Source organism: Sapajus apella, unplaced genomic scaffold (genome assembly GCF_009761245.1).
Source record: "Sapajus apella isolate SASKATOON/1434 unplaced genomic scaffold, GSC_monkey_1.0 scaffold4, whole genome shotgun sequence".
Taxonomy (NCBI): domain Eukaryota; kingdom Metazoa; phylum Chordata; class Mammalia; order Primates; family Cebidae; genus Sapajus; species Sapajus apella.
Window position 1 is genome coordinate 32,015,982 of NW_022436944.1, and position 27,225 is coordinate 32,043,206.

General features: G+C 54.4%; 1 protein-coding gene across 6 annotated transcripts; it reads left to right on the top strand.

Annotated features, from left to right (window-relative positions):
- Window positions 1-1,394: 1,394 nt before the first annotated feature.
- On the top strand, window positions 1,395-21,175 carry AMOTL2 (angiomotin like 2). 6 transcript variants are annotated; one of them, XM_032266081.1, is made up of 10 exons: window positions 1,395-1,418; window positions 4,985-5,779; window positions 9,224-9,509; window positions 10,593-10,737; window positions 11,131-11,223; window positions 15,226-15,521; window positions 16,332-16,639; window positions 17,238-17,458; window positions 18,336-18,515; window positions 19,300-21,175. In XM_032266081.1, exons 2-10 carry the CDS (start codon window positions 5,046-5,048, stop codon window positions 19,356-19,358), a joined length of 2,322 nt encoding a protein of 773 aa, XP_032121972.1. In that variant the 5' UTR covers window positions 1,395-1,418; window positions 4,985-5,045; the 3' UTR covers window positions 19,359-21,175. The 6 variants fall into 6 exon arrangements, with proteins under 6 accessions (XP_032121972.1, XP_032121957.1, XP_032121977.1 ...); XM_032266066.1 differs by lacking the exon at window positions 1,395-1,418 and adding an exon at window positions 1,956-2,203; XM_032266086.1 differs by lacking the exon at window positions 1,395-1,418 and adding an exon at window positions 1,956-2,203 and having other exon boundaries at window positions 18,339-18,515.
- Window positions 21,176-27,225: the final 6,050 nt, after the last annotated feature.

Here is a 27,225-nt window from a genome sequence, read left to right on the forward strand (position 1 = left end):
TTTCCCGAGATTTTACAACCCAGAGTACACATGTCCACAACCATTCCCCTCCTCCACCAATTACGCTGTCCATAAGGTACGGCCACCCAGAGACCTCTTCCCTTTTATTTCTAAAATTCCTACCTACAGTGGCATACTGGCCACAGCTTCTTTGTAAAGTGGTCCTTGGAAAGCCAAATATCCCTTAGCTTGGCACAAACGACCCATTTGCTCAATCATCTCAGATCCAATCACTATTTGAAACATAGTATTTGGCTTCCAAGTAAAACACACACACACACACACACACACACACACACACACACACACCCTTTGTGGGAGCTTTATTAAAAATTAACAATGTCCCTGGCTATTAAGCTTCCAGAGTTTCCTTGTCCCTGGTTCCCTCCAGTGAATTTGGGAATTGCAAACTCCATGCTGAGGGGAGGACCCAGCCAAGGGAAGAAGAAATCAACCCTGACTCTCTGGGTGGACAGGGGTCTGACTGCCCCCACTTCACCCTAGCTGACTTGTAGAGAGGCCCTGTGTGGTGGGAACTGGGACAAGGTGTGTCAGTGAAGGCTTTCTGAAGGGGTTTGCACCTAGCAGAGGAAGTGTCCTAGGGGCGGAGAAAAAGATTCCATGCAGGAGCCACAGAAGTGGGTACAAAGCCCCTGGCTGGCAGGGGTGTAGGGGAAGGTAAAGAAGAGGCTAAAACAGGCCGGGCGCGGTGGCTCAAGCCTGTAATCCCAGCACTTTGGGAGGCCGAGGCGGGTGGATCACGAGGTCAAGAGATCGAGACCATCCTGGTCAACACGGTGAAACCCCGTCTCTACTAAAAATACAAAACATTAGCTGCGCATGGTGGGGCGCGCCTGTAATCCCAGCTACTCAGGAAGCTGAGGCAGGAGAATTGCCTGAACCCAGGAGGTGGAGGTTGCGGTGAGCCGAGATCGCGCCATTGCACTCCAGCCTGGGTAACGAGCGAAACTCCGTCCCAAAAAAAAAAAAGAAGAGGCTAAAACAAGGAGAGGGCAGGTGGAGAGAGGAAGGCTCCTGGCGTCTGCCCTGTGCATCTAGGGAGCCTGGATTCTGATGGCAACGGAGGGGTTTTGAGAAGGAGAAACCAAGCAGCCCTGTGGTTGGTTACCTGGTTCTCTCTGTGTGACTCTGGGCACCCTGCTTAAGCTCTCTGAGCCCTGGTGTCCTCATTTATAACACAGGGATGATAACAGAACTCCTTTGCAGGGTGCTAGGCAAGGCTGGATCGCAGAACTGGGAGAAAAGCCGGCGGTGGCACACCCTCTGCTCTGTGTAAAGGGGCGCCTATTATCTTGGGGAAGAGTTGGACAGAGCGCCTGGCGGCGGGAGATTCAGTTGGGTAGATGGATCAAATTGACAGGATTTTCCAACACAGATTCACGCTTCCTGTGGAGACGGTTCGTAAATGAGCTGGCGAAGGTGTTTGTAAACAAAAGTGGAATTCAAAGGTTGCTGCGGGGGTGAAAGCAGTGGGGGTTAGGGGAAAGAGAGGCTCAGAGGCTGGAAGCATTCACTTCGCCCGGGGCACGGTTCCAGCCCTGAGGATATGGCCGTCTTTGCAGTCCTTCCTCCCTTTACCCCCTCCCCCGGTTTACACACACACGCACAGCCGGAGCCCCCTCTCTCAGCAACCCCGGGACACGTGTGGCACGGCCCTTCCTGTGTCGTTCCGTCGATGGGTTTCGGGATGAAGGGTGAGAGCGGGTCGGCGACTAGGGGTGCAAGCGACAACAGGCCGAGTTGTATTAAATTGTCTCCAGCAGCTAGTATCGCAAAGCGGGGGGCAGGGACACACCGCGGCCTGGAGGGAGCTGAGTGCGGAGGAACGGAGCTCGGGGGCCGGCCAGGCGCTCAGCCAGCAGCGCCGCCTCCCGGGAGGAAGGCGGGGGACGGGAGGAGGGAGCAGGAGGAGGCGGAGGGCGGAGGAGGGCGGAGGAGGGCGGAGGAGGGCGGCGCGCTGAGAGGTTATTTGTGGTTCGCTTTGATCCCGAGGGGGAACCTGAAACTCTCACATTCCTGGCATAGCAGCCGCCTCCAGCGCGGGCCGACCCTGGGGCTGCTGGGGCGCGAACAGCCAGAGCGTCGGCGCCACGGCCGAGAACACATCGCCGCCGCCGAGCTGAGCAGGGCAGAGCCGGGAGTTGCGGTGTCTGACTGCGCTGGGCACCCGCGGGCCGCAGCGGTAAGAAAGGCCGCTTGGCGCTGGGGAGAGCGCGCTAGGCCACAGAGACGTGCCCCGGCCAAAGCCGGGGTCTCCGCGCAGCCCGGCCTTTTCCGGGAGTCGGAGCCTGGAGGATCGAGCGTCCTCCGGGCACAGTGCGCCCTTTGGAGGCAGCCGCAGTGCCAGGCAAGGGCCGTTCCTACTGGGGAGCCCAGCGTCCCCGGCTTTGCGGGGCTCTAGAAGCGCGGGGGTCCCCTGGGGCTGGGGGAGAGGAGAGAGGGCACACTCTAGAGAGAACGGCGACGGTGTTTGGGGTTGCAGGTAGGCCGGGGTGGGGGTGGCGGGGGACAGGCCTGGAGGCGCCGCTTGGGATTCAAGTTGCAGGGTCTCGCGGGTTGATTTGGTTAGGTGGGGGTTACAGGTGCCTTTGCCCCCAACTAGTCCAAGAATTCCTCTTTGTCTTCCTTGGAAAATCCTCTCTGGAGCCACGAATTGGCTCTCACTTAGAAAGAATGCAGCCTGCTGTCCAGCCCGGTGACGTCAGCGCTAGAGTATTTGGAAAACAAAGAGGGCTCGGGAGGGAGAGAGGCGGACCCGCGATGCTTAAAGGCTTCTCCGGGCCGAGGGCCACCCTCACCGGCTAGCCCCAGGCGTACCTGCGGCCTTCGGCGCTCCAGGTCCGCCTGGGGTCGTGGTGGGGCGGGAGCCCTGGCTGGGGTGCGAGAGTCTCCTGGCTTGGAGACTGTCACTTTGGTTCCTTAGGCGAGCGGGAGCCCAGGCCAAGGCAGCCGACGCGCGCTGGCTTAGAAAGGCGGCCTTCGGAGAGCTCAGCGCACGAGCGCAGCAGAGGGGCGCGGAAGCAGGCTTTAGTTAAGGCTCGGGCGTTTGGTGTTTGAAAGGTCGTGAATCTGAGGGGCTTGGCCGGGACAAATTCGTGATGAGAGGCCTTGGAGATGTTCCTTGCCCCTAGTCCGGGCACACCGTGGATCGCCCGGAATCTGTCGGGAAGGCTCCGCATTCCTTCCGGCCGCTCCCTTGCCGCCTCTGTGGGAGTCGGCCAGAGAGTGATTATCTTAAGGAAATGCCCCCAGATAAAACTCCAGCGAGAATTAAATCCCGTTTGCTTGCTTTGCCTCCAGTAGTGCCGGAGTCTTGCACACATCTACCCCTCGTTGTGTGTGGGGGTGCATGAATGGGTGCCAGGAAGGATGGGTACAGAGGTGCCCTCCAGACTCATCCGCCAGTCCCCAGCTCCGGGCAGCTGGAGCCCTGGGGTGGGGAGAGGGAAAGGATTGGGAATGGCTGTTCTGCCAACATGCCATAACCCAAACTGAAGCAGGACACCGGCTAGTTTAGTGGCAGAGGAGGGGCCACATTCCTCCTACTCACCCACCAACCCCTGCCTGTACACACAGGACGTGTGGCAGTATGGATTCCGTTTAGTTTTTCCTGGATCCCAGTTTGGAGATTTGTGTTGGAGAAGGCTGTGGAAAGGAAGCTGGGTGAGGGAGGCAGACAGCTTTCCAGTCCATTAGCCACTGGGAGCCCAGGCTTAGAAGGGAACTCCTTTCTCGGATATTATCTCCCAGCACTTTAGGCTCACAGTCCCCTCTCCCCTGCCCCAGGTCTCTCAACCAACCCTTACTTCCCCGGTTACTTCTCCAGTTGGCCCAAGTCAAGATGATCTTCCTTGACACTGATGTCAAGAAAGATGCTGAAAGCCCATCCCCTATTTGCCTAGAGGACCAGTGAGGGCTTTTCCAAGTAACGTGTGTGTGTGTGTGTGTGTGTGTGTGTGTGTGTGTTGGGGAGGATAATCACAAAAGACATCATGCTGCCCTTTCTTTTTGCTGAAGCTCTCTTGTTGTTACTGTCAGCACAAAGACTGACCCACTAACCTTAATGGGTGGCACCTTTCTGCCTCATCTCACAAAACCATTGTCCTCTCGGAGCCTTTTTATTCATCCCTTATTCAGCAATTCAGGTGCAATTCCTCCTCCTTCCTGTTCACCTTGCAGAATGACTGCCAAGGTTATCCCATGACAGGGAGCCCCGAATTCATTCTGTCAGCAGCCTTGATGAAGCAGAGCCCAGGCCCATCCTCCAGGAGCAATTTGGTTCTGGGAGAGTAGGAAAAGTGGGCGGGGATTCAGTGGGCTAGAGGGTAGGAGGTTGACTGTGCCAAGGCTGGGCTCTGGCATGCTTCATTCTGGGAGGGTCCTGGAGGCCTTTCATGTAGGGCTTCTACTGGACTACATGCATTCTTTATCACCTGCCAAAAAACTGGGTCCCCACCCAGTCCTAGACTGAATAGCTAAGTGGTTAGATCTGAACTAGGCCTGCCTTGGAATTGCTCATCAGGCTGTTTGATGGGTAGCTGGCTATAGAGGCAGTGGTTCCTGGTGGATTATCTTCTGGTTTTCTGATGTCTTTCTCCAGGAATAGTAAGCCTCAGTGAATGTTATCACAGTAATCATTTACCAGGATTTTCACTGTACCAGGAGCTCAAAGGCTACTGCCTCTTAATTCTCATCTCCATAAGTCAAGCAAAATTCTTTGCATTTTTCTGATGGGGAAACTGAGGCTCAGGGATTAGGTAACTTGCCTTAATCAGTAGATGGCAGCACTGGTAGTCAAACCCAGGCTTGCGTGAACCGCCCCCATCCCCTGCTCTTCACTTGCATGCTTTCCGCTTTCCACCAGAGCAATAATGGAAATACTAGAAAGCTGCCTCCTTCCCCATGGGTTCACACTAATTGCTTCTCTCTCTCTTTCTCTCTCTATCTCTTTCTCTCTCTCCAGGTGCTCTGGGGCCAGGTGCCACTGGCCATTGTCCAGACAGCTGTGTGCAAGCCAAAGAAGCATGAGGACGCTGGAAGACTCCTCGGGGACAGTCCTGCACCGCCTCATCCAGGAGCAGCTGCGCTACGGCAACCTGACTGAGACGCGCACGCTGCTAGCCATCCAGCAGCAGGCCCTGCGGGGTGGGGCTGGAACTGGGGGCACAGGGAGCCCCCAGGCTTCCCTGGAGATTCTGGCACCAGAAGACAGTCAGGTGCTGCATCAGGCCACCAGGCAGGAGCCCCAGGGCCAGGAGCATCAGGGCGGTGAGAACCACCTGGCAGAGAACACCCTCTACCGGCTATGCCCACAGCCCAGCAAGGGAGAGGAGCTGCCCACCTATGAGGAGGCCAAGGCCCACTCGCAGTATTTTGCAGCCCAGCAGGCGGGGCCCCGGCCACATGCTGGGGACCGAGATCCCCGTGGGGCCCCTGGAGGCAGTCGGAGGCAGGATGAGGCCCTGCGGGAGCTGAGGCATGGGCACGTGCGCTCACTGAGTGAACGGCTCCTGCAGTTGTCCCTGGAGAGGAACGGCGCCCGCACCCCCAGCCACATGAGCTCCTCCCACAGCTTCCCACAGCTGGCCCGCAGCCAGCAAGGCCCCCCACCTAGGCGCCCCCCTGCTGAGGGCCCAGAGTCCCGAGGACCCCCACCTCAGTACCCTCACGTTGTACTCGCTCATGAGACCAGCACTGCTGTCACTGACCCACGGTACCGTGCCCGCGGCAGCCCTCACTTCCAGCATGCTGAAGTCAGGTAACTCTCCCCACCTGCGACTTTCCAGCTCCTGGCTTCTAGTACAGGTCTCAGGAAGGAGTGCCTCAAGATGGCAACTTGTGTCAGAGCCAGCATGATCCCCATCCCACCTCCAACCTTATTGAGAAGGGAGAGCTAATGCCGGGCAGAAAAGAGGGACTTAGCTAAGGTCCCCTAAGAAGTTAATGGTGCCCCTTCCCTTAATTCAGAGATAGGCACCATTGTTTGCTTAGCTGTAGCATTCAAGTAACCAGAGTCCCAGAGGACACAAATTGCAGCAGGGGGTTAAAGGTTAGATTTCAGAAAGAACTAAAAGCAAGGTTGGGAATCATTGCCAAACTGTTTCCAAGTTAGGGAGAAGGTGGGACCTCCTTCTCTAGAGGTTTTTTTTTCTTTTTTTTTTTTGGTTGAGACAGAGTCTTGCTCTGTCACCAGACTGGAGTGCAGGGGCGTGATCTTGGCTCACTGCAACCTCCACCTCCCGGGTTTAAGCAATTCGACTGCCTCAGCCTCTGGAGTAGCTGGGACTACAGGTGCGCACCATCATGCCCGGCTAATTTTTTGTATTTTAGTGGAGACGGGGTTTTACCATGTTGGCCGGGATGGTCTTGATCTCCTGACCTCGTGATCCGCCCGCCTCAGCCTCCCAAAGTGCTGGGATTATAGGCATGAGCCACCGCACCTGGCATCTTTGGAATTTTTTTAAAGAAAATGTAAGTAGCTTGCTTTCTATGATTATTGGGAGACGTTCCTAACTAGAGGCTGGAAAGGCCTAGTGGCCTCATTAGAGACCTCTCTGCATCCTACACCAGGGCAGGAGCTGAGCTGTCTCTTCTCTTCATTTCCTGCCATGTGCTCCTGTGCCTGCAGCCTGCAGTGGGAGAGGATTCTGGATCCAGGTGGGCCCCTTTCTGGGGAGGCTCCAGAGAGGCTGCTGGGCCAGGGTAGGGAGTTAGAGTTCGGTTCTGAGTGTGCCTGGAGGCCATCAGATGACATGATTTGGTTTACCTTTTCTTTTTTTTTTTTTTTTTTTTTTTTGAGACGGAGTTTCGCTCTTGTTACCCAGGCTGGAGTGCAATGGCGCAATCTCGGCTCACCGCAACCTCCGCCTCCTGGATTCAGGCAATTCTCCTGCCTCAGCCTCCTGAGTAGCTGGGACTACAGGCACGTGCCACCATGCCCAGCTAATTTTTTTTTGTACTTTTTAGTAGAGACGGGGTTTCACCATGTTGACCAGGATGGTCTCGATCTCTTGACCTCGTGATCCACCCACCTCGGCCCCCCAAAGTGCTGGGATTACAGGCTTGAGCCACCGTGCCCGGCCTGGTTTACCTTTTCTAAATGCTCCTGGCTACATACAGAGCATGGTTTGTAAGGGCTAGAATGGAGGCAGGAAATAGGGGGTTGGCGGCGGGGAGGCAGGAAATCCAGAGAGTTTGGAGAAATGAGTGTTCCTAGAAACAAGGCTCTGCCTCAGGCTTCTCATCTGGCCCTGCACCTTCTCCAGAGAGGCAGACACAGCCATCACTGCCGCATCTCCCCCTGTGGAGTCCAGGAAACCCCACCAAAGGGCCCCGAGGATTTCAGACTCTTTCTCTGGTGGCCCAGGGTCAAAGTCTGGTTCTCTTCATGCCTGCTGAGTGTTCCTTTAGTCACCCACTTTCCCACCGTTCGGCCTTTACTTGCTCTGGAGAAATGAGTGACGTTCTGACATTGGTATGGAGGAGCCAGAGGATGGAGCCTCATGGTTTTTCTCCAGCCTCCACCCACTCCAGACTCACACCTTATCTCACTTCTCAGGGCTTGGTCAGGAAGAGTTTCGGAAGCTGAGTGGTCATTTCTTCTTTTGGACCAGTCTTATTGAACTCTGTCAGGAAAAGATAGTAATCGTGGCAAGGAAGTAGACTGTTTGCAGGAGAACAAAAAGCAGGGGAGGGAGAGGACCAGGAGAAAGGAAAGCAAGTGTGAAGGGAAAGGAGTTGCTATTCTTTCTCGGAGCTAAGTCATCCCCAAAGAATGCCAGTTGTGTCTGCCTGGCCCAGTGCAGCGGGGAGCAAGTTCTTGAAGCAGCCTTGAGAGTGGCCACGTTAACAGTGGGATGGAGAGTCTGAATGCTCCAGTGGGGTCCCTCTGCCCAGCTCTTACTGGAACCCCCACCTTAGGTAGTAGGAGAAATACATCTGTCCAATATCTCCTTTCAGATGATCTGATGAAGATCATTTATTAGGAAGTAGAGTCCTAAGAAGAACAGGGGCCCATAGGCTGCAGGGGGTGCGGGCTGGCTGTACATGAATGCTGAGGTGATGCATCCAGAAGGGGAATTCGGTTTTTGCAGGGCTTCTGCGACTTGGAAGATTCTTTGTGAAACTGAGGCAGTTGTGACAGTGGAAAGCACAAGGTCCTAGGAAGGTCCTTGGACTCCCCGTGCCCCTTGCCCTTTGCTCCTGCCCTCAACACAGAGCCCTGGGGGTGATGTTACGCCAATGCCAGAGGCCAAAAGAACATTGTACCCTGAACTCAGTGACTGCAGTAGTCCAGAGGCAGCCCCTACTCCCAAGGACACTCAGAGTTTGGGCCACATTGATTCTTTAAGCTGAGGGTAAGCTGAGGTTCCTACTGGAAGTGGAGCATGGGCTGCCACTCCAGGAAAGCCTGTTGCTCGCCCAGCACTGGCCCAGCACTCTGCCGGGCCTTACACAGCATGATCTTCACAAACCCTGGCGAGGCTGGAGACCCTCATGATGCCAGAGAGCAACGCCCAGTCTGTCGGCCTGAGGCACGCGCCCAAGGTTAAGCAGCTGGAGCAGGAATTTGAACCTGTACTTGTCAGACTCTAGCACTCAAACTCACCCTGACATCTGTCTTGCTGCTCTAACCTTAACTGGAGTCTTCTAAAAATGATTGTGGGTGTGTGGTGCCAGGGCTTGAAATAGGAGGGAGAAAATGAGTGCTGCTTTGGCAGTCCTGAAACTGGCGACTCGTAACAGACACAAGGTTGCTGCTGGGGCCTGGAAGGTTACATGCTCAGTCACGATTGACATGGCCTCCAGCCCCAAAAAGAACCTTCCATTGATTAGAAGTGTCAGAGTGCATTTTTTAAGATGACGTAGGTAAGCATTAGTCACTTAGGAGGCCCAGGATTCCTCCGGCTGATCCCCAAGGCCCCAGCAACTGTGAGGCAGGCGTGAAACATAATCCCCTCCAGCCCTGCTGTCTGGCTCTTGAGAACCTCCGGCAGAACCATTTAGAAAAGGCCTTTCCCTCTGGTCCCTGCCTCAACACTGACGAGTTGAGTAATGATCCGCGGTAATTTTAATAATATATTGATTATTAATAATGAATCATCTTCCCAGGATGTCTAGAAGCAGGGCGACTCCGGGCTGCTCTGAGTGGGAGCCATGAGGGTCTGTGCTGTCTCTGAGCACTGTCTCTTCTGTTCCCCAGGATCCTGCAGGCCCAGGTGCCGCCTGTGTTCCTCCAACAGCAGCAGCAGTACCAGTACCTGCAGCAGCCCCAGGAGCACCCCCCACCCCCACATCCAGCTGCTCTTGGCCACGGCCCACTAAGTTCCCTCAGTTCACCTGCTGTGGAGGGGCCAGTGAGTGCCCAGGCCTCCTCAGCCACCTCGGGCAGTGCCCACCTGGCCCAGATGGAGGCTGTGTTGAGGGAGAATGCCAGGCTGCAGAGGGAGCTGGAGAGCTCCGCAGAGAAGACTGGCCGCATTGAGAAGGTAGGCCCCACCGGGGCTTCAGAGGGGCAGACCAGAAAGGGACCCCGAGGGGCTGCCTGTGGAGTGGGTAGTCCAAGGAGAAACAGAGGAGCCTGAAAACCGTCTGGCTGGATTTCCCCAGGTCCCTCTGTTTTCCATCTCCCTCACCCCTCATGCACCCTCCTGCTGACTCCAGACAGCTGGGGAACAGCCAAGAGGCCGGCAGAGCAGGCCTGGAGCATGAGCAGTTGCTGGCCAGTGGTGATTAGAAAGAGCTCATTCACCAGCTCCTGCACACTCGCACCCTTGCCCTGCACACACCCCCTCCCATGGACACCTCCCACAGAGAGCCCTTTGTGTCCCCCACACAACAGCAAGTCTGTTCCAGGCCAGCCCTGGCCAAAAAGAAAGCTTCTGCTCTTAGAAAAAAACGAGCGACTTGTTGGAATCACAGGGCAGCTAAGAGCACGTGCGGAACCTGCCAGCAGCCAAGTGGGAGGAACGGCCCGGACTGGGCTGGCCCTCTGGGTAGATGGTGATGCCTGGGGCACCAGATACTCCAGGCAGAGGCGGCTCAGGCTTAGGCCTGGTGCCCGCTTCTTTAGTGAAGGGTTACCAGTTTTCTGCTGAGGCTCAGCTTTAGCAGATGGCCTCAGGCCTCCCTTGACTGTCCTGGGGCATCCAAGTTAGGTCAAACCACCCCAGCATGGCTGGAGTCTTTTGGTGCCCACTTCTGACCCACTGTGCTCAGTTTCTTGGCAGAAGCCAGCCAAAAGTAGAGTGCTTCCTTCTGGACACTGGGCACAAGGAAGCTGTGTTTAGTCACCCTGCAGGCAGCTACTTCCAAAATACCTGGCCTTAGGTTCACTCAGCGTCTGGTCCTTGGGGCAGCTGATGGGACTGTTGCTTGCTGGTCCCAGCAGTCTAGTCTACTTCCCGAGGCTACAAGCTTCTGACCATCCCACCATATCTATACCTGGAGTTTTTGCTTCTGCTTGGTGTCCTCTTATCTGTCACCTTTTCTGATGGAGAGTAGTGGGTCAGCCTGGAATCACTCCCTGGGAGCTCTCCCCTTCCTTCAGCTCTGCTGTCTGCCTCTTGCAGCTGGAAAGTGAAATTCAGCGGCTCTCTGAGGCCCATGAGAGCCTGACCAGAGCCTCTTCCAAGCGTGAGGCCCTGGAGAAGACCATGCGGAACAAGATGGACAGTGAAATGAGGAGGCTGCAGGACTTCAACCGGGATCTCAGAGGTGAGAGCCAGTCACACAGGTGGAGATTGGGGAGCCTCTGCAGAGGGCTGACTTCTTCTGTTCTAGAGAAAACTGGGAATCTCTATTCTCTGCCGAAATTGCAAATGAACTCAGAGAGCCAGGCTGAGACTCCTTGGGAGCCGCTCTGTTAGAGAGATGCTTGTCTCTATGTAACAGGTCTAGGATACACTCAGGGAGCTCCCATCATGTGGCCCAGGTCATGGCTTCTGACAGAGGAGGCTCCCTCCCATCGGGCCCTAAGCTGAGCCAGGGCTTCCTTATCAGCCCATCCCGAGCGTGGAGGATGCAACCCCATCCCAATAGGACATCAGGAAAAATCCCAAGCTGATAGCTTCACCTGCCACTAAAACATCTTTCCTTCCTTTGAAACAGAGAGATTGGAATCTGCAAACCGCCGCCTGGCAAGCAAGACACAGGAGGCCCAGGCTGGCAGTCAGGACATGGTGGCCAAGCTGCTTGCTCAGAGTGAGTAGGGGCCCCACTAAGAAGCCTGGCCTGTGTGCAGGCAATGGGACCACTGCACACCCTCTGGACACCAGGAAGATTGGCCTGGCCCCTTGCAACGCAGTACTTTGGGAATAGGTTTATTGCCTGCTGTGTGCCCAGCACTAGACTGGATCTGGCAATGGTGGGGGAAAGTGCCTTCCAGAGAAGAACAGGATCTAATTCTACATCTATCGAGAAGATCAGTCGATACAAGAGGGAAGGCCAGGGAGCAGTGATTTGCTGAGCTTTGGTGCGGGTCATCAGTGCAGTGCATTGGGCAGTGGGCAAGGCAAGGTAGCCCTGAAGACACGTGGGGTGAAGGAGAAAGAAGGGTCTGACAGTTTCCCAGGGAGCTCCCAGCAGCAGAAAGGCTGGGAGTGTGCAGTGGGAATGTGAGAGGCGGGGGAGCATGGTGGAGCTGGGCCATAGCAAAGCAGCCAAGCAGAGGCACCTGAGACAGCCAAAACTGGGTTCCTAGACGGTAACCAGCAGATGCATTCTAAAGGGGCTGGTCTAAGCATCCTGGAAGAATGGGCAAGTTCATTGAGTAGTCCATTTATTCATTCATTAGCTTATTAGCAGATGTATTTTGAGCACCTGGCAGATGTTCAGGAGAGAATGGGAGCAGGCCCAGGAAGGGACCATGGCAGGGAGGTCAAGAGAGAAGTGATAAGGTTAAGGAAGGAGCAGGTTCTCACAGACTCAAAGAACAGGGGTGGTGGTCCTAGAAACTGGTGATTAGGAGCCCTGGTGGCCTGAAAGAGAGAGGCCCCATGGGGATGGCAGGGGTGGAGAGCCAGCCAGAGGGGAAGGAGCTGTTGGGTGGTTCAAGAGGTACATGGGCTGGGTGGCAAAGGGAGCCCTGAGCTCAGCAGAGGAAGCTCTAGCAATCAGAAGAGACTAAGAGCAGTTATTTATTGAGCTCCTACTAGGAGCTTGAGTGCTGTTCAGGGTGTTTGCTGAGAAGTGGAATGGGAGTGGCTGGTAGCTGGGTAAACGTGGCTTTGAGGCTTCACAGGAACCCTGCAGTGAATGGCACAGAGAGTAGTGGGGTGCAGAAGTGGAAGAGCAGCTTGACGACTAAGCTCTGGCTGGCAGCACCCCTATCTTCCTTCAGAGAGGGTTCAAAGACTAGGGCAGGGAATGGGGGAACACAGCGCTGAAGGAATTGATGGGGTGGGGCAGGAGGTAGGCTGGGCTCTACCAGCTCGGTGGGGTGAGGTGGCTGTGCCATAAGGTCTCTGGGAAAGAGTCAAAGGGAATGAGGGAGAAAGGGGAGGGGGCAGCCCTGGGGTTGCTCTGAGGAGTCTGGGGAGGAGAGGCTGCAGATTAGGGTGCCTGTGGAGGAAGGCGGACTTTCGGGGACTGGCTCTGCCAAAGAAAGGAAGCCTTGGGGCGGGTTTCTGGAAGCTTGCTAGGGGGTGAGAAGAGGGGGGCCGGCCGGGAGGCGTTTCCGCTCCCCGGGGAGCGAGTGAGCGCCGGGCTGTTCTTGGCTTCTCGCTGGAGCCATTAATCTCGCAGCCGCGGGTGACCTGGATGCCTGGCATTCCAGAGCTGCGAGCTGTTCCGCTCCCGGCCCGTCCCCCGCCGCTCCCTCTGTGCGCGCCGCCTGGCGCCCTTCGCCCGGCTTAGGGAGGAGGGAGGGTGAGCACAAAGGGAGCCTGGAACGTGGAGGTGGGGGCTAGCTGGCTGCCCGAGGCGAGGCGCATCCCGGTCCCCCGGCACCTCGCCTGGCTTCCTGCCCGCCTCTGCTGGCCTCGGGGCGTCCCCTCCCACCCCCACCAGAGCCACTTATTTCTTGCTGTGGAGCTCTCCTTCCCGAGATCCTGCAGGCTCAAGGCTTTATCAGGGTCCTCTTGGCAGGGAATGGCCGGAGCTCAAAGCCTCCCAGCCCCCACCAGGGCCTTAGAGATTGTACAAGGCTGCAGGAAGCTTTTGGAAGCAGAAGGCTGGATCCGCCGGCCTCTCCTTCCCCAGGGCTGAGGAAACCCAAGCAGCTCTTCCTTACCGGGTAGTAGCCATTGCAAAGGCAGGAAAGATGTGTCTGATTGACCTCCCTTTTATCTGGGGTCAGTCAACACTAGGAAAGTCTGGCCATTATCAACAATGCCATCTGCTTTTGTTCCGAGGTGAGCCACACAGCCCCCCCAGCACTGCCCTTCTGGCCCCTCTAGGCCAGCTGTGCCCCTGGGGATCTGGCCATGAGGCCTGAGGCCTGCCTGCTAGCTCCACTGGCTTGGGAATGTTTCTTCTCTCCCTGCGCCTCAGCTTCTCCAGCTTTGAGATGAAACAGAGCCCTTCCCCGCAGAGTCATGCTAAGGCTGCAATGAGATGCAGGCCTTGGGCAAACTGTGAACCTACAGGTGGAGCAGGGGAGTGTCCTCCCTGCCTGAGTCCAAACCTGCCTGCCCTCCACCCCACTCAATGGATGTTAAGCCAGCGAAGTGTGAACACATCCATCTCAACATTATTGGACTTCCCCATTTTTTCCTCCATGCCACAGAATGATACCATCCTGGGCTCAGCCTTCAAAAACCCAGAATGAGCCAAGAGCTAACCTGAGTTGCCTCTGTGCCCTCCTGCCCTGCCCCAGGGCCCTGAGTAAATGAATCCTGCCTTCCATTCCACATGCCAGGGTCCCAGGCCTTCACTCTTCTGTTCCAGAACTTGCACTGTTCTATATGATAAGTACTTAGCTACATGTGGCTCAAAGATTGAAACTGATGAAAATCAAATAAAATTTAAAATTCAGTTTTTCCATCTTACTAGCCACATTTCCAGTGCTCAGTAGCACGTGTGCCTGGGGGCCACTGCACTGAAGGTTACGGTATAGAACAATTCCGTTCTGGCAGAAAATTCCACTGAATCAGAATGCGGTTCTAGAGACAGTGCCTTTAGGTTCATTAGTGGGGAGCCCACAGCCCTGTCCTCCTCCTGCTCTCCAGCAAGGTGGGCAGCTGACCCACTCCTCAGGGGGCAGCCTGGTGCTCTCAAGGGGCAGGTGCCTGGGTGGCAGGTTTAAGGCTAGAGCATCAGATGGAGGGCTCTGTGATCTGACCTGGGCCTCTCCTGGCCATGCAGAGAGGGTCTCCAAGCAGAGTTTCTTTGGGCAATTAAAAGAATGATTTAGATGTCAGGATAGCTGGACTGTCACACACAGATCTTTGGGCCATAGTCATTTTCACTGTGCTGCAGAGTTTGCATTTCTTTCTGAGCCTGGTTGCCCACATCTCAGTGGTATTTCCAGATCATGGAAGAAAAAGTGGCCCCCAACGTGAGAAGCCCAGGTCTGCAGAAGGAGCCCCAGAGCTCCGTGTGGCCTGTAGGTACAAATGCCTCACCCTGCAGCCAGAGGCAGCCTGGGCCTTTGGAGCTTGGCCAACGGGGGTTTCCATTTGACAGCACCATTCTCCTTTTATGTTTTCTCCCCTATAAGTTGGGGATCCCAAATCCTACCTGGAGGGGCTGGCGGATTCGTGGAATAAGATGCGTAAGTGCCTGGTGTGTGGGACAGCAGATAGTGGTTCTGTTCCGCCTTCCTTCATTCTCCCACTTAAAGGAGGACCATGTCACAGCCCACCTGAGCCTCTGTTTTCCCATCTGTATGTGGGCACCTCAGCAGTCTCTAGCCATCACAAGGCTCAAGGGATATTGTGAATGTGTTTTAGACATAGTGGCCCCTGCCACACATGGATGGTGTTTGGGGGTGCCCCGTGGCAGTATTTCCCAGCAGAAAGACAGGGTAGCCCAGTTGTTACTACAAGGGTCCTGGAGTTGGGCTCTGTCATTTACTCCTGACTTAACCTGAGCCTCAGTTTCTTGTTCCACAAAATGGGGTTAATAGTGGTACCTAATTCCTGTTACTGTTGAGAAAATGAGAAGCAACTGTGCTCATCCAGTGGTCAGCACAGCGCCCAGGAGGCTGGCCCCATGCCAGCCAACGTGGTCACTGTCACTGACCAAGCCTCTCTCTCCCGGCAGGCTACGAGCAGCAGCAGGAGCAAGAGAAGCTGGAACGAGAGATGGCCCTGCTGCGCGGTGCCATTGAGGACCAGCGGCGGCGCGCCGAGCTTCTGGAGCAGGCCCTGGGCAACGCACAGGGCCGGGCGGCTCGAGCTGAGGAGGAGCTGCGCAAGAAGCAGGCTTATGTGGAGAAAGTGGAGCGGCTGCAGCAGGCGCTCGGGCAGCTGCAGGCAGCTTGTGAGAAGCGGGAGCAGCTGGAGCTGCGTCTGCGGACTCGCCTGGAGCAGGAACTCAAGGCCCTGCGTGCACAGCAGGTGAGCTAAGACCTGTGCAGGTGTCGAGGCTAGGGCAGCATCTGAGGATGTCGGCTCCCCTTCCTGCTCACGGACTGGTTTGGAGGCCAGGGCGGAGGCCCTGGAAGCCTCTGCTTAGATCTAGGCTGCAGGCCCGTTGGAAGGCGGCAAGGGGGATTGCTCTCTGTTCCACCTTTGCTGCATGCTCCCTTCCACTCGTCAGTCTTAGCAGAGGCCCTGCCACCTGGCCCATGTCCAGCCCCATGGGACTCCTGTCCTCGGTAGCAGCAGGGCTTGTTGTCCTTGACCTCTAGAGAAAGTAAGTCAGGAGCCTGGGTAGAGAAGGCCAGCCAGCTTTTGAATCCCTCCCTGGGATCGGGCGGAAAGATGCTTGTCCAGATCCATAGTCCTTAGCCTCACTTTGGACTTCTGTGTCAACAACTCTTGGTGTTTACAAACCACAGAGTTCTTTCTCCACCCCCTACCCTTGCCACCCAGGTATCCTGACTGAACCCCCTGGTTTGCCCAGTTCTGTTCTAATTTACACCAGTTTTCCCAGTATAATTATTAATAGTGCCCCCTTTGCCAGTTTGGAGGATGATTTGTCTGGTCACCTGTGTCTCTGTGCCCTTGGCCATAGGATTCAGGGCAGGGGTGTGGGGAACGGTGCTGCACCCCCATATCTTGGTAGAGGAAGGTTGGGGAAATGTATGTTGTGTATGGCCGAGCATGTACATGTACAAGTGATAGTCCTTGTGTGGAGACGAAGGCCAGTGGCTGTCGCACCCCAGCCTCCACCCTTGACCACAGTCTCCACTCCTTGCTCTGCAGAGACAGGCAGGTGCCCCAGGTGGTAGCTGTGGCAGTGGTGGGTCCCCAGAGCTCAGTGCTCTGCGGCTATCGGAACAACTGCGAGAGAAGGAGGAGCAGATCCTGGCACTGGAGGCTGACATGACCAAGTGGGAGCAGAAGTATTTGGAGGAACGTGCCATGAGGCAGTTTGCCATGGATGCAGCTGCTACGGCTGCCGCCCAGCGTGACACCACGCTCATCCGACACTCCCCCCAGCCCTCGCCCAGCAGCAGCTTCAATGAGGGTCTGCTCACTGGTGGCCACAGGCATCAGGAGATGGAAAGCAGGTTCGGCATTGCAGGCCGGGCACCTGAGGTTGGGGAGGCGGGTGGCAACGTCCAGTCACTGCCCTGTCCTTGATCCCTGATAAACAGGCCCCTTTCCCCACACAGCTCAGCAGTCCCTCCTGCTTCGGAGCTGAACCTGCATGCTTGGCACACCAACCACTGTAAACATGCATTTTCCCAGAAATACCAACTGAGTCCTTGGTCTGCCCAGAAGATTCTGACTGTGGAGGTGTCGGGTGCCATCCAGGGCTTGGGCTCTGCCTCCCTCTCTGGAATGCCACCCTCCAAAATGAGGGCTGTGCCACTGCTATCGTCACATGACTGTGGCACCCACCCTGATGGCTGCCTTTGCTGGTGTGAGAAGGGCCCGGGGCCTTATGCACTGGTGGTTTCAGAGCCCGGGATCTAAAAGCATCAAATTCCACAGCTGGCATTTCTAAGGCCCGTCTAGGTCCCTGCTACAAGCGCGAAAGGATCCAACCTGGCAGGGTGGGAGAGGTGGGGCGGGGAGGTTTTCTCTAATGTCTGTGAGGCAGGAAGGGTGGCAGTTTTTGGATCTGTGGGTCTGACAATATGGGCATGGCCTTTCACCCGTCAGGTTAAAAGTGCTCCATGCCCAGATCCTGGAGAAGGATGCAGTGATCAAGGTCCTTCAGCAGCGCTCCAGGAGAGACCCGGGCAAGGCCACCCAGGGCTCCCTTCGGCCTGCCAAGTCGGTGCCATCTGTGTTTGCGGCTGCAGCAGCAGGAACCCAGGGCTGGCAAGGGCTCTCTCCTAACGAGCGACAAGCAGCAGACGCCCCTGCTCGGCTGACTACAGGTAAGAGGAGGCTGCTAGTGGGATAGATCGAGAGGTAATTTCGCCTGGGCCTGAACACAGATTGCCAGACCTTTCCTCCCAGAACTGAGGCTCATAAGAGCCAGGGCTTCCTGACCCTCTCCCAGGGGAGCTGGCTTATTCTCTGCCTCTAGTGACTCTTCAGCTCACAGCTGTCCTGCTGATGTGAAGAGGGGTACTGACCCCATCACCATAAATGGCATCACACTTCAGCCCCAGCCACTGAACTGTCTAAGACAAGTAGAGCTTCCGGCCAGATGTGGTGGCTCATGCCTGTAATCTTAGCGCTTTGGGAGGCAGAGGCAGAGGCAGGCGGAACAAGGTCAGGAGATCGAGACCATCCTGGCTAATGTGGTGAAACCCAGTCTCTACTAAAATATAAAAAAGTTAGCCTGGCGTGGTGGCAGGCGCCTGTAATCCCAGCTACTCAGGAGGCTGAGGCAGGGGAATCGTTTGAACCTGGGAGGCGGAGGTTACAGTGAGCCGAGGTCGCACCACTGCACTCCAGCCTGGCAACAGAGTGAGACCCTGTCTCAAAAAAAAAAGAAGGAAAGTAGAGCTTCCTGTGCAGATGCACCTTCTATGCAAGCCCCCTCCACTCTTCCTTCTAAGCAGATGCCACAGAAACCCTAGAAGATTTAATCTACAAAGAAGGGTCCCACCACTCAAAACATCTGGAAGCCAATCCAATCTGGTAGTTATTCCCATTTGAAAATAGGAGCATTTCGGCTTAAAGTTCTTGCAAATCAAGAGCAGCCCACTCCACCTTGAATCCCCAGCAGGGACAGTTAACTTAGAGTGTCCTTCACCAGGACCACATCTTATAGGAAGGGCAATAACCATCCATCTGCCTTTCCAGCAGACAGGACACCCACAGAAGAGCCAGTGGTCACATCTCCCCCTGCTGCCCATGCCAAACACGGGAGCAGAGATGGGAGCACCCAGACTGACAGCCTACCAGAAAGCACCTCTGCCTCCCTGCCACCGGAGCCCGACAGTCTTCTGGGGTGCGGCAGTGGCCAGAGAGCAGTGTCTTTGGGTAAGTCCTCCTGACCCCACTTCTGTGCTAGGCAGGGCTGAGGGGGCACTGGGGTGTGAACTGGAACACCAAGACCTTTTCTTCCCAGCCCCTCTCTGGGTCGTTGCCCGCACTCCCTGGGGAGCCCTGCATAGCCAGAGGTGAGCAGGGTGCCTGGCCTGCCTCAGTGTGAACATGAGGGCTGGCTGGACACATGAATAGGGCAGTTGGAAACCCTGATTGGAGACAGATCCAGAACTCAGAAAGTAAGCAACCAGATGTGAGGCATTTTAAAATGCTCCTCTTTCACGGTCTTCCTTACATAGTTAATTTCCAATTTGATTATCCAAAAGAATGGAGCTCGCAAGTCATGCCGATGGCCCTCTGGAAGCCTGTTTTAAAAAGAGTCTGGGAAGGAGAAATCTGAGAAGATGCCATTTCTTTTTCCACTCCCCTTTCACATTGGCCTTTGCATATTTGCCTGTGCCTCATGATCTCAGAAAACCACAGCCATGAAAAGAATGCTGCAGCCTCCCTCCCTCAGGGCTCTCCATTGCTCTCTCTAAGCCCTCCAACCAGTTCAAAGTTAGAAATAAATGCATTTTACACAGTGGAGGTTGGTGGGCCGGGCAGGGTGCTGAGAGGGAACAGAGCTTTGTGCTTGGCTGGGTGGGTTCTGGGAACCTGGGCAGCAGAGGTGGGAAAAGTTAATGAAGAAAGATCTTTGTCTTTAAAATGTGCCAGGATTTTCAAAGCAATCTAGTAACACTCATTGGCATGTGCCTGTGTTCTTGTCTCTCTCTAGACTCCGTAGCTATATCCAGGGTCCAGGACTTGTCAGATATGGTGGAGATACTGATCTGAAGGAGGCAGTGCTTCAGGACTGAGCCATTCCCTTCCCTCCTCTGCCCTGTGCCATTCTCAGCCATTTCAGCAGCCCCTCCAACTGCTGCTCTGTCCCTTTCCCCAGCCAGACACTCATTGTCATGGACACTCTGGTCCCAGGAGTTCATGAGGAGGACTCCAGAGAGAGGAGAGCTGTGAGAGCACCAGCACCCCCAGAAGACTCTGCTTCTTAGCCCACATTCCTCCCAGCCTGATGGAGAATGAGGATTCAGCCTTGACTTGTTGCCCAAGGCCTGCTACTGGAGTAGCAACTGATGGCTCAGAAAGGAGCTGAGCTCCCTCTGCCCCGCCAGCTGTCACTCAGGCAGGGAGGGAGGGACTGTGTTGGTTTTGGGGACTTAATTTACAAGGATGGCTGCCCATGGACACCAGGTGGGCTGGCTGGCTAATCAAGTCAGCCATATTGTTGTCTGGCTAAGTTTGGTTCCAGCCAACCTCATCTGTTCTTCAGCTCCTCACTGCCTTCTTGGGATACTGAGACTTGAATCTTTTGGGGACTCATAAGGGTGTTAGTCTTGCGGAAGCCACAGCCTCACCCTCTCTTGCTGTGGGTTAGGGGCCATTTAAGTGGACTGGGAGACAGTGTGCAGTTTGTATATAATCCCCCTTCTTGTGGAATGGAAGACTGGCCTGTGGGTCCTGATGGGTCTCCCTGGGCTGCGCTCCCCTCTTCCTACTGCCACAGTTGCTGAAATTTCTGACCGGCCTCGAAGTTATTCTTCCTCCTCAAGTTCCTGGCCCGTGGGTGTTAAAGCTGCTCGATTCCCAGGATCTCAGCTGCCTTTTGCTCCATCTTGAGCCCTGTAAGTGCCCACAGGGCCTCCACCACCAGCTTCTTGAAGTGGCTCCATAGCTCCTGTCCCTGGGATATCCTGTCAGTTTGGTCATAAACCCTGAGCCAGATGAAATGAGCCGCCATGAACAGACATCTGCCATGCCCCCAGCTGGGCTTCGGTGGCCCCACCCAACACCAGTTCTCTCTGAGAAACTGGAGATGTTGTCTTGTTCTCATAAGTGTCTTTGTTCCCACCTGGAGGGTTTGGGAGAGGAGCACAGCTGTTGAAAGCTAGTTAATGAGCAACAAGACTCAAAAAGTTCTCTGGATGGAGCCCATCAAAAAACAGTGCACGGGAGGCCGGCTCCTCAAGCTACCCATGCCCTGTGCCCTAAAGCAGGACCAGATGCTTTGGAATTGGGGTGAAGCACCCACATGGCAGCCTGCTAGCAGCAGTGACTTTGACTTCTGGTCTTAAAGAGTTGCTCGCTTCAGCCCCAGAAGCTGCTGGTGGGTTGTAGCAGTTTTGTCTTTACCGTTTGTAGTTCTTGATTCTTCGTTTTCTTCCTTTATTGTTTTTAGGTTTGGTATGTGTTGTTTTATTTCCATGGTTTCTTTTTAAACATTTGCATTTGCTGGACAATTGCATATTTTTTTAAAATTCCCCTACCCCTGTTTAAAGCTGAAAAATACATTTGGTTTCATGTGCATTGTTTACAAGGCAAAAAGAAAAAAGAGGGAAAAAAAGGCAAAAAATATTGTGAAAGGAAAAAAAACAACTTAATATATTTTGGATTAATATTTGGTATTTCTTTTAAAGTATTTTTTGTGCTGTGAACATTTTCTGCCAAAGACCATGATGTGTGTCTGTATGTTTAAGTTATCGTAAATATTTAAAATGTAAACATGGCTGTTTTGTTATGCCACCCTGTATCAGGATTGCTGCTGCATTCCACTGGGTATAACAGTATTTTAATTAAAAAAAAATAATTAAAAGTGATGTCTTTGCACAGGTGAGACTTTGCACTGAGGGAAGGAAAAGGGGGTGAGGATTTTGGGAGGCCACCCACATCATAGTCCAATCTCTTCAAGGGCCCAAATAAAACCTAGGAATTTTGTGAAGCTGCATTGAGGATGAGCTGGAATGAGGATGTGGTTGGAATTTATCCCTTTTCACAGAGAGGGGAGGGAGCGCCTGGCAGATGGCAGCCTCCCCAGGTAGTTCTGTTCTCCAGCTTTGTTTGGCCACGCGCTGTGGTTACCCACAGTGGGAGTGGGCGTCCAAAGATGGCTTTATCCTTCCCCAACTCCTGTTCCCTCTTCCACTTAGCACATAAAGCCTTGTCCAAAACCATCCAGAAGGCCAGGCACCATGCCTGCCCTCTGCCTGGACCCATGCAGAGCACATTCAAGGATGTGGCATGTTCTTAGCCACTGCCTCCCTCCTTTGCTGTGACATCACCACTCTTCCCTGATGCTCAGGAAACCATATTGCTTCAATTCAAAAAAAGAGAACACCATTCTCAGTCTTGCTTGTTCTTGTGTCAGAAACAAAATACCTGCCTTGTGTTTCTACAAGTGTATCAGGACACTGAGGTTCCCAGTCAGCACGTGGCCAGCAGTCAGAAAGCTGGCCATGAGGCAGCAGCGGGCCACCAGACAGGCTATCTGACATGCCACAGGAATGGTTCCCCACCATGGCCATGAGTGACGTGTCTTCAAGGCCAATGTGGGAACGCAGGAGCCATGTTGAGTAACTAACTTGCGATCCTAGAGAAGGTGTCTTCCTGAGCCAGCCTACCAGCCCACAAGTATGGAGACAAGCAAGTGGAAGAATTGGAAACATCCAAAAACTTTTCTAGCAACTTTGCAGATGGTGATGGGCCCCACCGGATAAGGAGCTCTCCGTGCAGAGGCATCAACCCCACCCCATGGCCACACCTCCACCCAACCCTCCAGCCTGCCTCCTGCCACTGGGGCTGTGTCTATGCCTGCCTTCCTCCCATGGATCCCTGAACTGGAGTCAGCTCTGTGAGTAGGTGTCTCACCTGAGATGCAGGCCTGGTTCATGGAGGCAGCCTGAACAATAGGGCTCCCTCTCACTGTCCCACCACTGCTCCTCCCTGGGCCACACCAGCCCATGGCTACCTTTGCTAAGACCTGCTGTCCAAAACAAAGTGTCAGTCCCTGTGGCACGGAGTTCCAAAGGACAGCTTGGCAACTCAGAACTGTGAGCAATAAGCCCTGACAAGAGCACCATCTTACCCCACTGCCTTTAGCCGAGGGCTTCCAAAGCATCTGCATCTTCTGTGAGATTCGCTCTGTCAAAAGCCACTCTAATGTTTCCTTGGCACAGACCAGGGGGAATAAGAAATCAATCCCAGTGTGCCCTGCCATGTACGTGCATGTGCATTTGTGTGCATGTGTGTACATGTGGGCCTGACCATGTGTCCCAGAGAAAGGTGTGAGGAGCACCAATATCTTCTAGCTAGTGTCCCTGCAGGGCACAGGTGCTCTCCAGCCACATAGTTACCAGTGCATCTGAATGCCATTTCCTCTCAGGAAAGGGGGTAAGTGAGCTGCTCAGTGCCATGTGAAATGAAGCAGCCTAATGAAGTTCCGGAGCTGGCGGAGCTGCAGGCTGTGGCAGGGGTGGTGAGGCCCCGTGGCGGGAGGTGTTTGCCCTCTGTGTCTAACACCTGTGAAGGGGTGGAGCCTGGGCCAGAGTCCAGGTGGCTCAGTGGGGCCCTTTGGAGGCCAAGCTCTTCTCTGAGGGGCAGCCCCAACCTGCCTGCCCTGCCTCCACCCAGTGCCTCCACCAACAGAACGGGGGATGTGGCTCAGGGGACAGCCCGTGGCTCCAAGGGCAGGAGGGCAGCCTATGAGTGGCCACCCCAGCCTCTCTCCCTTCTCTCACCTGCTGGTTAATTATTAACTCTTCCCCTGGCCTGGACATGTGCCAGGCTCAGCAAGCTGGATGAAAATATGCCAAGACAAGGGCAGCAAATTGGGGCCCCGTCACCCAGAGATGGCCGAAGCCACTTTGCCGCCCCCAGGAACTCCAGCTAGATGGGAAATGCGTTTGCAGTACCTCTCTCCCGTCTCCTGGCACAAGTCAGGGACTGGGGGGATGAAGTCATCCCTGAGCAGCCCTTGCTGGGAGTGACTGACCCCTCTGGAGGTGGCCCAGAAACCCCCACACCCAGCAGTGCCTTCCTGGATGTGCCATGCCTGGATCTAAAACATGGAAGAAGTGTCAGAGTGATTGAACCCTCAGCATCTTTTTTTTTTTTTTTTTTTTGGGGGACGGAGTTTCGCTCTTGTTACCCAGACTGGAGTGCAATGGCACGATCTCGGCTCACCTCGGCAACCTCCGCCTCCTGGGTTCAGGCAATTCTCCTGCCTCAGCCTCCTGAGTAGCTGGGATTACAGGCACACGCCACCATACCCAGCTAATTTTTTGTAGTTTTTAGTAGAGACGGGGTTTCACCGTGTTGACCAGGATGGCCTCAATCTTTTGACCTCATGATCCACCCGCCTCGGCCTCCCAAAGTGCTGGGATTACAGGCTTGAGCCACCGCGCCCGGCCCAGCATCTTTTTTATTTTTCAAACAAGAAAGAATTCACATGCCATAAAATTCACCCTTTGAAGTGCACCATTCAGTGGTGTTTTGTATCACAGTATCTACTTGAAGCTGGCGGTCAACCACGGGTCATCCCCAAATGTCCCACCAGTGGGCCATATGGACACAATTAGAAGTGTTATTGGATCTAGTGCCTTCACACTTGTCGTCTCCTCTTTCCTAGGCTGACACTTTGAACTTTCTATTGCAGGCAGTTCCCTTTCACCCATCCTGGACCCAGCAGCCCCAGAGCACCTCTGCTGGGCTGCAGCCAGGACACTATCTGCTCTGAGCAGGAGCCTCCTCCGTCGCATTCCCTAGGCTGCCAGGGTGGAGGTCCTGAGGTTTGGGAAGAAGGCTTATGAGCCCTGAGCCCCGAGGAACCCATGTCTGCTAAGGTTTTCTGGAGTCAAGGAGCACTGGCAGGGGTGGGGCTAATTTTGTGAGGCCCGAACCTTATATAATTTGGGAGACCCTCTTTAAGAAAAAGAATGCAAAGTGGTGAATACAAAATTAGATCTACAGTTTTGGAAGGAGCCTGTTCAAGTGAGCAACCCGAGGCACAAGCTTCATTAACTTCACAGTAAATCCGTGTCTGTCTGAGCATTGGGCATTGTGTTTCCCTGAAGGAATGGAGCTCTTCCCTGAAGGAAGTGCCCAGGATCTGGGTTCACCCTTGTCTCTCCCAGGTGAGGCTTGGATCTGGAGATGAATGAAGCTGCAGTTTTTCTCCTGCAGATGAAGTGGCTGATTCTGGGTATCCACTATAAACACCCCCCTCTTTAGGGTGGAGGTACCCACAAAGGAAGGCTGGGGTCCAGGCGCAGGGTGGGGGTGTCACCTCAGAGCCCGGACGAAAGGGCTGACCAGTTCACTGAGGAACAGTTGTAAATGACTCCCACGTGCAACCTGCTCTCACCCACCAGCCAAACCTCCAGCCCCCAGTGGGAGTGGGAGTGGGGTACATCTGACAGTTGGCTCTCACGGTGCCCTGGAGAGCCATGCCACTTGCACTTGATTGCAACAGGGACACATTCTGCTCTACTCTGTGGGCCTATCAGCTTTTGATTCTGAGCCAACCCGGTGTCATGAGGTGTCCTGCGATAAATGCCTCTTGCAGGTCCAAAGGCTCCTACCTGGGGGCACATTCCAGGTATGTTGGGCAATAATATGGTTATTTCCATGCACAGGTTTGCCTCTTCTTGCATCAAGCTGGCCTTTTTTTCAAGCTCCAGGAGCCTTGAAAGGAACCCTGCCCAGTCTCTCCTCTGAAGCCTTTGCTTGCTCAACACAACGTACTATGGAAATCTTCACAGCATATTGCATTATGGCAAAAATACCAAAATCTCAACCGTAGAGTGACAAACTGCACAAACCACAGCTAGGTTTGCCTTGAAAATCACAATAGCCTTTTATAACCGAAAAAGAAAAACAGGTCCCTCTCTCTTCCTCTCTCCAGCATCACGGTGTGTGCTTGACTCCACCTCTCACCGTGTCTTTTTCACAAGACTTTCGAGATTAAGCGATTCCTGACCAAAATTGTCCTATTTCCCAGTGGATTTGGATGAAAACTGGTAATAAAATCAGGTACAACTCCGAAAGGAGACATTGGAGAAGAACCAAGCTGGGTCTGCAAGGAATTGCACATGAAATGGCACATGTATTTACGCTGTCTGAAGGTCACAATGATGTTACCATATCAAGCTGAAAATGTCACCACTATCTGGACAGTTTGACATGTTTTATTGGGAATATATTTTTTCTCTCTGAGTCTGTTATGAACGTGCTGGTTGGCTGGGTTCAGTAATAAATATGTGAGACTTTTCAATGCAAAAAAAGGGAACTAGGCCTGCTTCCCAGGGGTCCAGATTTCATCAGCCTTCTGTGCAGGCTCAGCCACACAAACTGCACAGGGCTGGCTCCAAGTGCACTGTGGCCTCTCTGAACTGCAGGCCATTGCACATGCCAGTCCTTTTCCTCACAATGCCTTTCTCATCTCTTTTCTCCTCCAGCTTGAGCATCGCTTCCTCCCGGCAGGCTCCCCTCTCCAGTTTCCTTTATGCTCCCATAGGACCGTGATGAGGAGGACAGCTGGGACTTGCAGAATGAAGGAACTCTTGTGAGCAGACATTAGTCTGTGGCTCTTCTTGGGTCAGAAGGAGCCACAGGTAAAAAAACATAACCGAACTTTTTAATTACACAGGAGTTTACTCTTGTCCTTGCGCTGGAGTCACAGGTAGCCCTGAACACTGCTTGTACAGTAGCCCTTCAGGATATTCTCACCAAAGGTCCCAAGCTCTTCCTCCTTGGCCAGACGCCTGTCCCCCATCGCCCTTCACTGAAAGTGGGAGAGGTGGGATAGGATAAAAGGGTGGGCGGAGTCTTCAGGTTAGAGAAAGAGAAGCTGAGCCCGAGGGCTTGGGGAGCAGAGTGGATGAGCAGGTGGAGGTGGGTGTGTGAGCCCAGAACTGGCCCTGCCGGATGGCTGGCCCCTGAGTCAGGCCCAGGCGTTGAGTGCCATGTGGGCCGTGGCCAGCCCCAGCCATGGGAACGGCAGGCGGAATCAGAACCCTCTACACCCCTCAGAGGGCCGCACCTGCCTACGGCTGCTCCTGCCTGGCCCTGACAGCCCTGAGCTCCCTCTGAGAGAGGATAGGGGAAGGGGCAGGGGCAAGGGTGGCGTGGGGTGGAATGCTTGTTATCAGGGCAGCAGTTCCCAGCTATGCCTTGTAGTATTTGGGTCCCAAGAACAACTCGCAGGGGTTCAAACCATGGCTACAAGGATCAGAGCCAGACAAGGTCCAGGGAAAGGCTTCCCCAGAGACTCCATGCTATCCCCAGGTGCCAGCCTCCCTCTTTTTCCTCCCTTTGAGGAAGGGAGAGGTTGGTGATGCCTTCTGGGGAATAGAAGCATTTGTCTCCCAGTCCCTGCCCCTTATGTTCCGAAGTTCACGAGAAAAGAGAACTGTCCTGTGCCACGAGAAAGACTCTGGCCCTTACATCTGTCTGTGTACCTCTAGTTGGGGCAGCATCATCAAAGGCCTGTGTCCAAGGCCTGTGCCTCTTACCGGCAGCCCCCAAGCTGGACCATCAAGGCCTGGTCCTGGAGAACAGTGTCATCAGGACAGGGGCCTGTGGTTGAAATTTTGCTGCCAACCCACCCCATATTCAGTGAAAGATGTTCACCTCTCAGACCTTCCCCTGCACTTATACATGTACCCAATCAACCAATAGCCATTAAGGAGCCAGCACGTGCCACGCCCATTCTAGATGCTGGGGGAGTCATTGGGGAATAAAGCAGACAAAATCCCTGCCCTGTGGAACTTCGTTCTAGCAGGAGTGGGGTGGGGGAAGACAAACAGGAAACTGAACTTTGAGTATGGGAGAACAATAATAATTCTTTTTTTTTTTTTTTTTTTTTTTTTTT

Bases quoted from the DNA above. Each gene is read 5' to 3' on its own strand.
- AMOTL2 (XM_032266081.1), top strand. From the start codon at position 5,046: ATGAGGACGCTGGAAGACTCCTCGGGGACAGTCCTGCACCGCCTCATC. The intron at 9,510-10,592 runs GTAGGCCCCACC...TGCCTCTTGCAG, and splicing joins AGACTGGCCGCATTGAGAAG to CTGGAAAGTGAAATTCAGCG. The intron at 18,516-19,299 runs GTAAGTCCTCCT...GTCTCTCTCTAG, and splicing joins CCAGAGAGCAGTGTCTTTGG to ACTCCGTAGCTATATCCAGG.